The sequence below is a fragment of the Scardinius erythrophthalmus genome (assembly GCF_964197995.2).
Source record: "Scardinius erythrophthalmus genome assembly, chromosome: 10".
Classification (NCBI taxonomy): Eukaryota; Metazoa; Chordata; class Actinopteri; order Cypriniformes; family Leuciscidae; genus Scardinius; species Scardinius erythrophthalmus.
In genome coordinates, this window is record NC_138230.1 from 17,032,971 (window position 1) to 17,045,668 (window position 12,698).

Sequence of the window (12,698 nt, forward strand, 5' to 3'; positions counted from 1 at the left end):
GCATCTTCCTTATTTTGAGATTTAATGCCAGTTCAAAATTTAAGTGTAATCTTAGAAATGTGTTTTTAGTTTGAACATTTGTTATAACTTCAAGCATCACTTGATATCATAACCTCCGTTCTGCCTACCTGTTTGTAATAATGCCCAATGCAATGCTGTGCAGATGCTTATAGTGTTTGCTTTTATTTTACATTCACCATAAGGAATGAAATTCCATCATTTGAATCTGTTCATGGGTTACCTATTTACAGTATGTGTATTGTACACCATGGGTCCTCAGTATTGCTACTATAAATCCACTTTATTGTAGAAATATCCTTTTCTATCCCTGTTCAACACCTTTTTAAGTTAACCTAAAGACCTTGATTAGTTGTTTCAGGTGTGTTCAATTAATTTACAGTTGGAATGAATTTTACAGTGCTCCAAACTGTGTGTAAACTTCACAACAGGTAACTGGTACCTGATTAGAAATTACACTGGGACGATTAAGTAAAGGATTACAGTAATATTTATGAAGCAGGTTTATCTGCTGTAGTCACCTTAGAAATTACAGTCAAGAGCTTTTATAGTTATTGATCCTACTCTTGTGGATCCACCTTCCTACAATGTTGTAATCAAACACACTTAAGCCAGCGAATCAACCAACAAACAACTGAAAGGAATTTTAGAACAGGTACCAAAGGCAGATCTAAAGGAATAGGATAATGGCTGGTTTAACAGATCCTGTATGATATACTGCTTCTGAAGGAGGACAGAGACACCTTGTGGACAAATACTGCTGCACATTTTAACGTGTTCAGTTGTATTGTACTGTTCGTGCATAGTTTAAATCTACAATACATAATTGATTTCAAATAGAGAGCATGTTCTTAGCTTTCAATTTAAGAATTAACATATTTTTAGCTTATGCACAAAAATTCCCATCAAGTATAAAACTATTGTGATTTCCATATGTAGTACCCATAGTTTGTTTTACTCTTCTGCATCAAAGCTGTAATAAATAAATAAAACTACATTTGTTGTAAAGGACCTCAAGACAGTTAGTTATTGACTATAATCAAAGGATTGGGGAAATTAAAAATAAATAAATAATACATTTTAGACTCACTTGTGTATCACTTGTTCATACCCTTTAAATCTGTCTTCGAACTAAGTGAGATCTTTGAACCATAGCATAGTTTAGTTATCAAGGTGCAAAACCAGGCTCTGAATTGCTCAATCTTTTGCTTGTAGCTGGTGGTGTCCAGCCCTCTTTGCATGATGCTATTTCTGGACTTCCTGTCTCAGGAAGACAAGCTCTAAAGATTTGTCTTTTTTCCACTTTCCCCATCTTAATGCAGACCTTCAGTTAAAACACAACACTAAAATCACTGAAAAATACTGCATATGGCAGGTATTTCAACAAAGACAATAAGCCCCATAGAGCACTGAATCTGTCCTGATGATTGATAAGTCTTGTCAAATTTAGTGAAATCATTGGGTGTTGTATTAATCGTCTATAAAGGAACAGATTATAGATCTGAGAGATTGGCCCCGTGTTGCCACAAGGTTGACAAAAATAAATTGCCTTAAACAAAAGATGCCCTCTTAGGAATTAACACAGACGGAATGTTCCAGAACATAGGTTTCATTGTGTAAGAGTTAAAACAGATGTCCAATCACTGCTGATATTTTAATGAAGGTGTGAAGACTGTAGAATGCTCTTCCACACAATTGATCTCCTCTAAAAGATTCATTATCATACCTCATTATTCTTAGAATATGATAGTTCCTCTTGTAGCTTTTGTAAGGCAGAAAGAATTTAGGGAAGCAGTTATGGCCATTACGTGTGTGTAAGGTTTATCTCAGCGGACCCCCTCTCCGAATTGGCTCAAAAGTAACCTCAGAGAGAGTGGATTGAAGGCTGCACAGCAGCTAGTGTAAGCCACCAAATGGAATCCAGATGGCTTGAGAGAGAGAGAGAGAGAGAGAGAGAGAGAGAGAGAGAGAGAGAGAGAGAGAGAGAGAGAGAGAGAGAGAGAGAGAGAGAGAGAGAGAGAGAGAGAGAGAGAGAGAGAGAGAGAGAGAGCTAGCTACTGAGAGATTGCAGACATGTTAAATGTAAACAAACATCTTGCTGACAGATGAGAAGAGGTAGTCCCAGGCAAAGTTCCCAGGCCCAGTAGTCTGTTGCTCCATTGTACTAATGTTAAACAAACTGTGTGCGATTGTGCTACCACCATTAAGGTTTTTTGATCTTGTGTAACTATGTAGATTATTATTTATGTTATGCAATGCCATTACCATACTCATTAGAGTTTTTCAATGTCACACATTAAATATTATGTTTTATTAGACATTTTAGAAAAATGTCTTATTATTATCAATGTTGAAAAGTTGTGCTGCTTAATACTTTTGTGGAAACTTATTTTTTGAAAATTTATTTGATTTTTGAAAGTATTTTCTAGCATTATAAATGTCTTCACTGTCTCTTCTGATCAATTTAATGCATCCTTCCTTGATGAAGAAAAGTTCATTTCTTTTTTTTTTAAATTTAAACATTGTGTGTGTGTGTGTGTGTGTAATATATATAAACACTATCTAAAACTACTGTACAGGATTAGTACATTGTACTGTGAATTTACATGGTTATGTGGCGCCATCTTGTGGTGATTCTCTAAAATAGTTTTCACTGTCAGTATCTAAAATCAGTGTTATTGTGATTGCTAGCTTTTATACTTTCAGAGACATTTTTTACTATTGTTATATAGTTACAAATCCCTGTATGTTGTTTTCTTGACAGATAAAAAGCCATACACCTGTGAGCACTGTGACTTTTGCACCTCGGAGCCCTCGGCCATCGCTGCCCACGTCCAAACACATCATTTGGCGATCAGGGACTGGGGCCAGAGGAGTGATGCCTTAACCAGCTCACTCAGCCAAAGCCAAACTCACCAAACGAGCCACACAGGCTTCCCAAGACTGAGAAATGCCCTGCTGCAGCAGCCCTACTGGCCCTACACCACCTCAACTCACCTGGAGAGGGCAGCACTAAGCGACGCCGCTTCAAAGACGGAGGATGAAAAGAGCAAGGGGTTGAAAGAAAGTAGCTCCACTGATAAAGTGGATGCTAATCTGCTTAATCTCTCCATTGAAGTGGATAACGAAAAAGAAGGGGTTTCTTCTACATTTTTGAACAGTTTGGTCAGACACCAGTGTCCTTATTGCTCTTATGCAACACTGTATCCAGAAGTTCTCTGGATCCACCAACGAATTGCACACAAAGTTGACAGCACTACGTTGGTGCCTAAGTGGGCCCCAAGGAACGGCCTCAAGGGGCCAAAATCGCTTCTCGATTTCAAGAGACGCACCGGGCCACCTCCGTTTCTGGAGGGTAAGGACTGCCCGTCTCTGCCACAGATGAGAGCTTCCCGAACGAGTCCACCTGATTGCAGCCCTGGAGGGACAAAGAAATCAAAACCTCAGACAAGTAGCATAGAGTCCAGCTCTTCGCAAAGCAAGAGCTGGCACGCGGCCACAGCACCAGGGGCACCATCTCACTCGTCCAAACATAAGACCAGCAAGTCCAGGACGAGTGAGTTGGCAGGCAGTAAACACAAAGCAGACGTCCATCAAAATAGCTCATCGCGGCTCACGGCAAGTCCTCAGAAGACTGGAACCCCAAAGACAGGAAGCAGAGTGATGGAGAGAAGTCTGCTACCTCAAGAAGGACTTCATTTTATGCTCTCTAGCAAACATAACCTCTCGGATCAGAGGAGCTCCAAAGCCCATACTCCTCAGACCCCCGGCAGGTCGGATTCTCAAGCTCAGGATACACCGTCCGTGGCTGGGTATGACCCCTGGAGCAGACTTGGCTCGAGCGGCCCATCCTCTCACTCCCAGTCCAAGAGACAGTCAAAGGCTGATGGTCCAGAAGCTGTGACGGACATCATGAGTTTCTTGAAGAACTGCAGTCCTCATGATTTAGCTGCCCTCTACCACCACTGGGGCTTCAGCAACGCCATTGCTGAGCAAGCAGGTAAGAGGCTGTTAATGGGTGTCTGGAAGTATACCACTATCATAGGATGCAGTTTTAACTGTTTTTTTTTATTCCAATAAGCTAATATTTATTGTACAGTGGCCCCAAACAGTATTTGGACCCTCAAAAGAGTTTACAAAAAAAAAAACTACTACTACTACTAATGTTTTTTAAACATGCAATTTGGTCTGATTTTATGATCTAATGTAATGACACATCAGTGGTGCAATGGTGATACATTGAGCATGTGTATAGGGATTTGTGTGTACTGGACTTTACTGTACTTTAGCCTATTTCTATTCTTCTGAAACTTGATTGCTAAACGTGTATCAAGGAATCTTATCAATTAGCTTTGCAATGGGATAGTGCACACTGGACTTCCATATTCTCCTGTATCGTGTCGTGTGTGATTATGACTCTTAAATCATCAAACATGGCAAGATGTGCATTCATTAAGCCAAATCCTACATTTACATATCTCAGTCAAGAACCGAAAACCTTCAAATGTAACTACAGTTGTGGATGCACAATCATTTACAGAAATTGTTGAAGCTAAAAACTATTCACCTTAAAAAAAAAAAAAAGACAATTATTAGTAGTTTTTTAGTGACCAATATTAATACCTAGAGAGCAGGGTGGCCTATAATGTCAATATACACCATAATATATACATTTGAATAATATAAAATAAGATGTACAGAAGCTTGATAAGACACATTTGTTAAATATAAAGCAGTTGTTTACTATTTGTAATATTATCCATTGACAAAGCTTTTCATATCAGATGTTTGCTATTTAGAAGGCCTAGATCTAGAGATATAATATATTGGAATGGGTTTTAAAGTTTTTTATTATTATTATTTATTGGTATCTGTCAATATTGGATATTTATTTATGCATGCTCATTTCCCAAATTTGCATTTTAATTACCTTTGCCATCATCTGATGCTCACCTAATGTTAATCTTTAATAACACTTTTATTGGATTCTTTTGCAAATTAAAATCCATTTTTCATATCGTGCATCATAATGATGTGATGCCTAAATTCACCTGTAGCATTACAAACAATTGATTTTTAGTTTGAAGTGTTTTGTTTTTTAAGTTATTCAGACAAATGTTTTAAGTGTCAGAATAATTCCAATAACACTAACTTCACAGGATCATTGTAACATTGAAAAACAGGTAAAGATTGACATGCTGAAAAATGGTTGTCAGGTCACAGTACCTGAATTATTCAGCAAAGGCACATTAACTACATTTACTCCTGAGCTGAAATGACAAATGAGAACGGTGAAGGCTAAAATGGCACGCATCACCCCACATGCCGTTGTGCCAGCATGCGCATTCGCAAAGGTTAATGGAACTATTGAGTAATCTCTTCATCATCGTGTAACCTACGAAAGTGTGTAAAAACATTTCAGACAGCTATCGCTGAGAGGCATTCCGAGCCTTAAACATCACGCTCATAACAGCACGCCGGGCGCTTTCTGAGGGGTTACAGCGCCTCAACGCCACAAATATGCAAAGTAGCCAACTCAACGAGTGAATGTACGAAAGAGCAAGAGGAGTCAAATTAAGCCACCAGCTGCTTTGAAAAATATTTTCAAATGCTTTTTTTTTTTCATTCCACTTCATTTAAGGACATTTTGCCAGGCGGTGGTCCAGTTGGCCGAGTTGGCCGGCTTCAGTGAGTGTAGTTCTGCGGAAAGACAGAGAAAATTTCTGTCAACTGTCTGGCCTGATATCATCAGCGCTCTCTTTAGCCCTTTGAGTCACATACAATAAAGTGACCTTTCCAATATTAGACTATCCTTTTGTTTGTGCCGTCCGCTGCTTTTCCTGTTGCGTCGCTCCTGTATGGTAATAACTCACAGACTCATGTTTACTAAACGTAGCCTTGCTTACCACTGCCACCAACACTCTAAGTCACGGCTCAGCGCTACGACAAAGCTTGGCCCGAGGGGTCGGAGCAGGTAGGACCACCAGTGCCAGGTGACGGACAGGAGCCAAAGGGACAGCATTTCAGCTCACGCTCTTAAAGCGCCCTGAGGGGAAACGAATGCCGGTTGCTTCAGGTTCCACATCCGTTCCTGTTACTTCAGCGAGTCCTTCACCGACGCGCACGTGTCCGAGCGATTCCCCTCGCACGGACGAGGGCTGACATAGCTAGAGCGACGGGCAGGAAAAGAGCAGTGAGAGCGAGAGGGAAGGAGACAAGGAGAGAGGGAGGAAGGGGAAAGCAGCACACCTGACATGTGACATGGTAGCGCAGATGGGGGCTCATCACAGGGCAAGGCTTTTAATTCACTGTAATTTATGCGGTCACATGGGCCTGTGTTCATGTCAGGCTGTCAGAGATGCTCTCGTGATGCGGCATGACAGCTCCCCATCCAAGCCCTGAAGGTAGCCTCCCATAATGACACATGAAACATACTAATGATGCTCTCTCTCTCTCTATATCTCTCCATCTCCTAACCTCTCTATCTGTTCTGTGTAAGTTCGGCTACATGTTTTTCCTATTAATTTCCATTTCTCTGTTTGTGTTTGTGAACTATAGGGTTGGCGAGGTCAGGGTCTCAGCAGGGGGAGTATGTGTGTCCGGTGTGCAGGAAGAGCTTCAACCAGCCCAGCCATTACCGCACACACATGAGATCACACACAGGTGAGATACACACACTAAAAAACAAACGTTGGGAAGCAACTAACTGAAACTGCTAACTTAACTACATTTTTTTTATTAGCGTCTCCAGTCGCAAAATACCTTTTCCTATTAATAATGCTGTGTCACAGTTTTATCATTATAAATGTAATAATAAATATATTAAAAATTATAAAATACTTTATGCGATAAATTGTAGTGTAGTGCTATTAACCACTGCTTTTAATGTTACATTAAATATTCTTTATCATTGTAAACTATAAATATTTTTAATATTATAAGATACTTTATCCAATAAGTAAAAAAATGTACATTAATATCAGTGTTTTTATTATTTTAATCACTTTTTGTCTTATGTATGAAATATTATATATAAAATGTGAAAATGTATAAATACACCAAAGTTAAGTTGGATAAGATAGAAGCTGCTAAATGATTCCATATTATATTACCATGAAAATGTCATATATATTTAAATGTGCATGTATGCGTTTATGTGCAAAGTGTGTGTGCGAGCGATTTCTCTCTGTCCTTGAACGAGAGTCTTTCTTTCTTTCCGCCGCAAACATATTTGCGTGTGACTCTGACCTGTGAAAATTGTATACATTATTAATCAGATGTCACTTATGGAGCTGTAATTGTGCATGCTAATAAGCTGAACAGTCACCAGTCCAGTATGATATGTGTCAAATGCTCACTGAGAAAATGTGACAGTTTGCCCTTGTCTTCTCATCAAACCACACACACACACACACACACACACACCTACTCAATCTGGGGTCTTTTTCATTTCATCACAGATAAGATTATATCCATCATCCTTGTTCAACAACAAACTTTCATACGCCATAATAAATTTATAATGAGGTTGTGCGCCATTGAATGTTTACATAAACAACTAGGGGCTTGTTAGGATTCATTGTCATTGTAATTTTGTTTCAATTTCCGTTCTACAAACTGAAATCACCTTTGCTATTTAGTATTTTGTACATTTACCTCCAGTTTACTAGGGGAAAAGCGCTATTGCACATCATTAGCATGCACTGTAGCAGCTTTTTAATAGTATAAAGAGATCACGTTCCATTCTTAATAGTCCAAATGAATAGGGTTCCCTGCGCTCTTTTAAACAGGGGTGCACTTAGCTGCTCGAATCACGAGAGGACTGATTTTTTAAAAAAAATTGTTTTGAAGACTGTGTGAAGGTTGTGCATACTATCCAGACTGATCCCCAGTGACAGAGGCCAAATGCTACATTTTACGAAGCGCTCTCTCTCTCTCTATGCACATAGACTTACAATCTACGTCATCAGTGATTGCTCTCTTCAGTGTGAGCTTCCAAATGAAGCGGGGCAGGGGCCCCCGGCCTCCATTAGCATGCACACTAACTCTGTGTGTCACTTTAAATTGGTAGTTTCAGTTCACTGTCTGCCGCGGCCACGCTAACTGGTGATACTAATTCAAGGCCTTTATGGCTAATGCTTGATGAGAGGGTGGATTCTTGGTTTGCACCTTAGTGCTTTTAAAATGGATTCCTGCTTTGAAGATGCTCAATACTTGCTTAAAATTTGACAGGGTATTCAGTGAGATAAAAATACTTTTTATTTTTTCAGCCCAATTGATTGGCCCGTAAAAACTGGTTTATATATTTCAGAAGGAAGACTATTTTAGCAAGACTCTTCATCCAATCAGGAACATGTGATTAGAACATAAATCAATTTTGATTTTGTATTGACTTAGAAGCTCAATTTTTACAAGAACGATGTTTATACCCTGCTGGGTGACAATAAAAGGGAACAAGTTCCAATTTTTTTGCAACGTTTACATTTGATTTCCTCTTTTTAACCCGGCCACCTTGCTCCCACAGTGATGTTTGAGTCCAATGGACTCATGGGAACTGGAGTCCATCCTCTACAGAAGCCCCCAAACAAGTATGTTCCACTTTTCGTTCGGTTGTTTGCATTATTTGTGTGTTTCTTGTGGGTTTTTTCTGTCCTGTCAATCATTTCTTCACCTTTCTACATTCTGTGATGTGCAGTTTCAACCTGCCGTCGTTGTTACCATGCAGAAAATTCTGGAAATAAACAGACGTTACGGGATCAAATGGATTACATCCAGCATCCACCTTAACAGTCGGAGATGTGCTTTTCTGCAACGAGGAGGCCCACCCTTAATGAATTACCCCCTTTGCATGTGTTGCATATTACAAATGGCAAAAGCAGGCCGAGAGTAAAGGTCAAATTAAATTTGTGCCGCCCTCTTGGTGATGCTCTGACAATAACCTTTAATGTAATTTGGCGAGTTCTGTTTTGTATCGGGGTTTCACTTTCTACTCCTCTAGGGAACCACGGTGCCCCTGGATGAGCTCTTACTGTGCCGCAGACCTTATCAGGCAGCCAGCGCAACCTAGCCTCAGATAGTCCTGATTAATTGTGTCTGTCTTCATTTTTTTATGAGGCATGATTTATGATAATACCCCTTTTTCAGCCCCTCGGAATGACAATTATTTCCTAGTGGATAATTCATTCATTTTTCAAAAATAATAATACGGAGAAATTGAATGGCAGACTCATTTGTTTTGCTCAGGTGTGGGGGGATATTTTTATGCGATTGCGCGAGGACAACGTTGTACATCAGTCTAATTAAACGCTGAAACTGGGACTCTGACAATTATTCCAGTGTTGAGCCCCAAACAGACATGGGCAGAAGGAGAAACTAGGTCTGTGTGTGGTTGTCAAGTTCGCCTCTCCTCGCAAAACTTGATATGCCCAGACTTTCGACATCTACCATCGGTGTGACGTCTTATTGCTCAGGGGAAGGCAGGCAGGCAGAGATTCCTGTGTCTGTGAGTTTGTGTGTTTGTACGAACAGCTGACAGAAACAGAAAACAAAAGGCTGACGTCCCCTCAGGGGGAACAGTCAACCGTCTCCATATGGCATGTCATCAGCCCATCAATCATGCCACGGCCCCTCCCCCCACCTTCCCAACCTGCCTCTGTTCTTTCCTCTTGAAAAGGGAAGGCAGCGCTCTCAAAGCCAGCCCTTCGACATCACCGCCACGTCACCTTTCTCTCCTCTCTGGTTCCAAAACTCGGATTCGCTCTCACCTTCGGGTCCAGGCTCTGACCTCATCTTGTTTTTTGTGTGTCCGTTTCAGGTGAGCGACCTTTCCAGTGCCGATACTGTCCTTACAGCGCCTCGCAGAAAGGTAACCTGAAGACTCATGTCCAGACCGTGCACCGTCTAGCCTTCGACAACGCACAGTATCCAGACAGGAGACTCCGCCAAGCCCCTACCAATGAACCCACGGACCCCTCCGGATCTCACTGAACATCCCCACCTCCTCACGACCAGCTCAAATGAAGATTGAAATCTATAAAAAGTCCATCAAAAACTGTTTGATGCACAAATACGGCATTCAAGGAAGACTTTGTGTAACGTACGGCATTGGATTTGTTCGTGTTTTTAGTTTAGTTTGATGGGAAGTGTTTCCTTTTTTATTTTCACCTGACACAAAGCTCTAGATTAAAACGAAACTACGCAGAACAGGCCGATGACATGTTTGCAACATGTTTACACCTCCTTTATCCAGAACTTGCAAAACACTTGAGGGCTAAAGCCTTGGCAACACGAGGTCAAAGCTGATGGAGTATGACAGTGAGCTGCGTTCTCAAACCCAAGGACTTCAGCTGATCCCCTAAACTTGAAATGCTGCCTCCGAGTTCCCCGAATGACTAGTTGTTAAACTAAATAGCCTTAGTCCGCAACGAGTGTAGTTTGTGCGTGCGTGTGTGATTGTGTTTTCCACATTCTATTTCTCAGGACTTGAGTTAGATGAAATTCCAAAGCCTGCATTCATTCACACCAGTGCATAATTGCACGCGAAGGAGACATGCAATGAAATTCAGTACTTAAGATTTGAGTTTTGCTGATTATAGGCATATATAATATAGATGTGTGTGTTTTGTCACTGGTTGGACAAACACTTGGCACTATAATCAAAATATGTCCTAAACACTTTTGTATTGTGCTATACCTGGGATTTAAAGTATTTATGTAAGCGCAGTTGTATTGTTACATGGGTTTCCACTTGCGTTGAGTGTCATATTTATAAACCATCTTTCTGAAGAGTTTAAGGTAAAGACACATGCCATATTTTGCATTAGTGTCATCTGATTGGTCCAACAAAGTCAGGAATATTATTTGTCTGCGCTTAATTTTTCATGTGTTTCTCCTTTTTTCCATCAAATATGTTTGCCTCAGTGGATTATGAATAATTGTATTTCAAGAAAAGAGAAAGAAAACTTAATTCAATGGCGCATCAGGTCTTAAAGCCATGTTAAAATGCTGACGTTCTTGATGAAGGATCTATTTTAATCTTAACATGATGAGTTGCAAGTTGTCTGTATAATCATTTAAATTATTGCATCATAGAGAGATTAGTATTAGAGCAAGACTAGATTGGGGGATTTTAGTGTGTTTTATAATGCTACTTATAAAGCTTTAGATTGCCATATTTCTAGAGTTTGAAAACTTAAAAGCAAAGAAATTCTTGTCCATATATTTCTATGGATGTTGTATATGGTAATTAGGTATTTACGAATACAGTCCCACACAGCTGTGTACTTTTAATTGCATTTAGATATGTACAACAGTCAAAAATGAGCATTTATCTAGAGCATTTATATTGCCTAAGTCCTTGTGTTGGAAACTAAGCCAAGAAAACTGATCCTACATTATAAATTTTGTTTTAGAAGATCCTCCAGTATGCATTTGTATTGATGCTCAGCAGTCAAACTGTAATATGGTGCAGGTTCTAAGCAGTGGTGGTGACCCAGGAACTGAGAGTAACTGAGAACATTTCTATCACCATTGCCCTTGAGCAAGGCACTTAACCCTTGGTTGTTCTATATGGACTTTATGTTCCTGCAATTGATGTCTTGAAAGTTACATAGGATGAAATGTGACTGCTGAATTGTAATTTACTAACAGTAAATCATGGAATCTTTTAAAATTGGTCCTAGGACACACAAAAAAAAAATAGAAAAAAAATAGCTTTTCCTGTTAGCTTTTTACTAAATTACCCCTAAGTACTAGAGCAGAAGACCTAAGAAAACTAAATAGCATGTTATGAATTCATTTGCAATTGGATTGTTTTTTTCTTTTCTTTATGTAACACTATTAATTTTGTGGTTTGAATAGAAGTAGTTGAATGTATGGAATGTATTTTGTGTGTTTAAAAGTTTTCTTTTTTCCCCCTCCACATATATTTTGTTCAAGTACACAAAACCTGTCAACTGTCATCATCACATCATCTCCATCTCATACATTGTCAACTGTTGAAGTTTTGAACCACTTAAATTAAACTTTACCCTTACCTTTGGTCTAAATGGTGTTAAATATTAAATGGTGTTAATATTATAGACCAATGGTTCCCAAACCTGTCCTGGAGTATCCCCAGCACTGCATATTTTGTATTTCTCCCTCATCAAACACACCTGATTCAACTCATCAGCTTATTAGTAGAGACTGCAACAGTGGCTGCGTCTGAAATCGCATACTCTCTTGAGTAGGTATTTTGAATAAGCAATTACTTCACGACCGCTTAAAAAAATACGTCCGATATAGTAGGAATGTGTGTAGTATGTAATCTGGACGTACTATATTCGCCATGTTGTCATTATCTCGTGACCTACCAGTGTCATTTACTTCGCTTCACCTTCATTCATAAATCCTCTCCCGTGGCCTCATGGGATAGTAAACTGTTCATCATATACCTGTACACACTTCAGAAATCGCCAGAAGTAGTGTAGGTCAACCGGGTACTTTTTGCCTAATCTTTTATGAGAACTGTGAATTTGGGCATACTTTTTTTGACACATACTGTATTATATATATATATATATATATATATATATATATATATATATATATACAGTGAGAAAAATAAGTATTTGACCACCCTGCTATTTTGCAAGTTCTCCCACTTAGAAATCATGGAGGGGTCTGAAATTGTCATGTAG

At 39.5% G+C, this 12,698-nt stretch overlaps 1 protein-coding gene across 2 annotated transcripts in view; it reads left to right on the forward strand.

Annotated features, from left to right (window-relative positions):
- Window positions 1-12,062, forward strand: part of znf516 (zinc finger protein 516) — a 41,094-nt gene extending 29,032 nt beyond the window's left edge. The window contains exons 3-6 of one of the 2 annotated variants that reach the window (XM_081376891.1): window positions 2,783-4,018; window positions 6,577-6,681; window positions 8,543-8,606; window positions 9,833-12,062. In XM_081376891.1, coding sequence (XP_081233017.1) covers window positions 2,783-4,018; window positions 6,577-6,681; window positions 8,543-8,606; window positions 9,833-9,836 — 1,409 coding nt within the window. In that variant the 3' untranslated portion in view covers window positions 9,837-12,062. The remainder of the gene's footprint in view (window positions 1-2,782; window positions 4,019-6,576; window positions 6,682-8,542; window positions 8,607-9,832) is intronic. The other variant, XM_081376890.1, reaches the window with a different exon arrangement.
- Window positions 12,063-12,698: the final 636 nt, after the last annotated feature.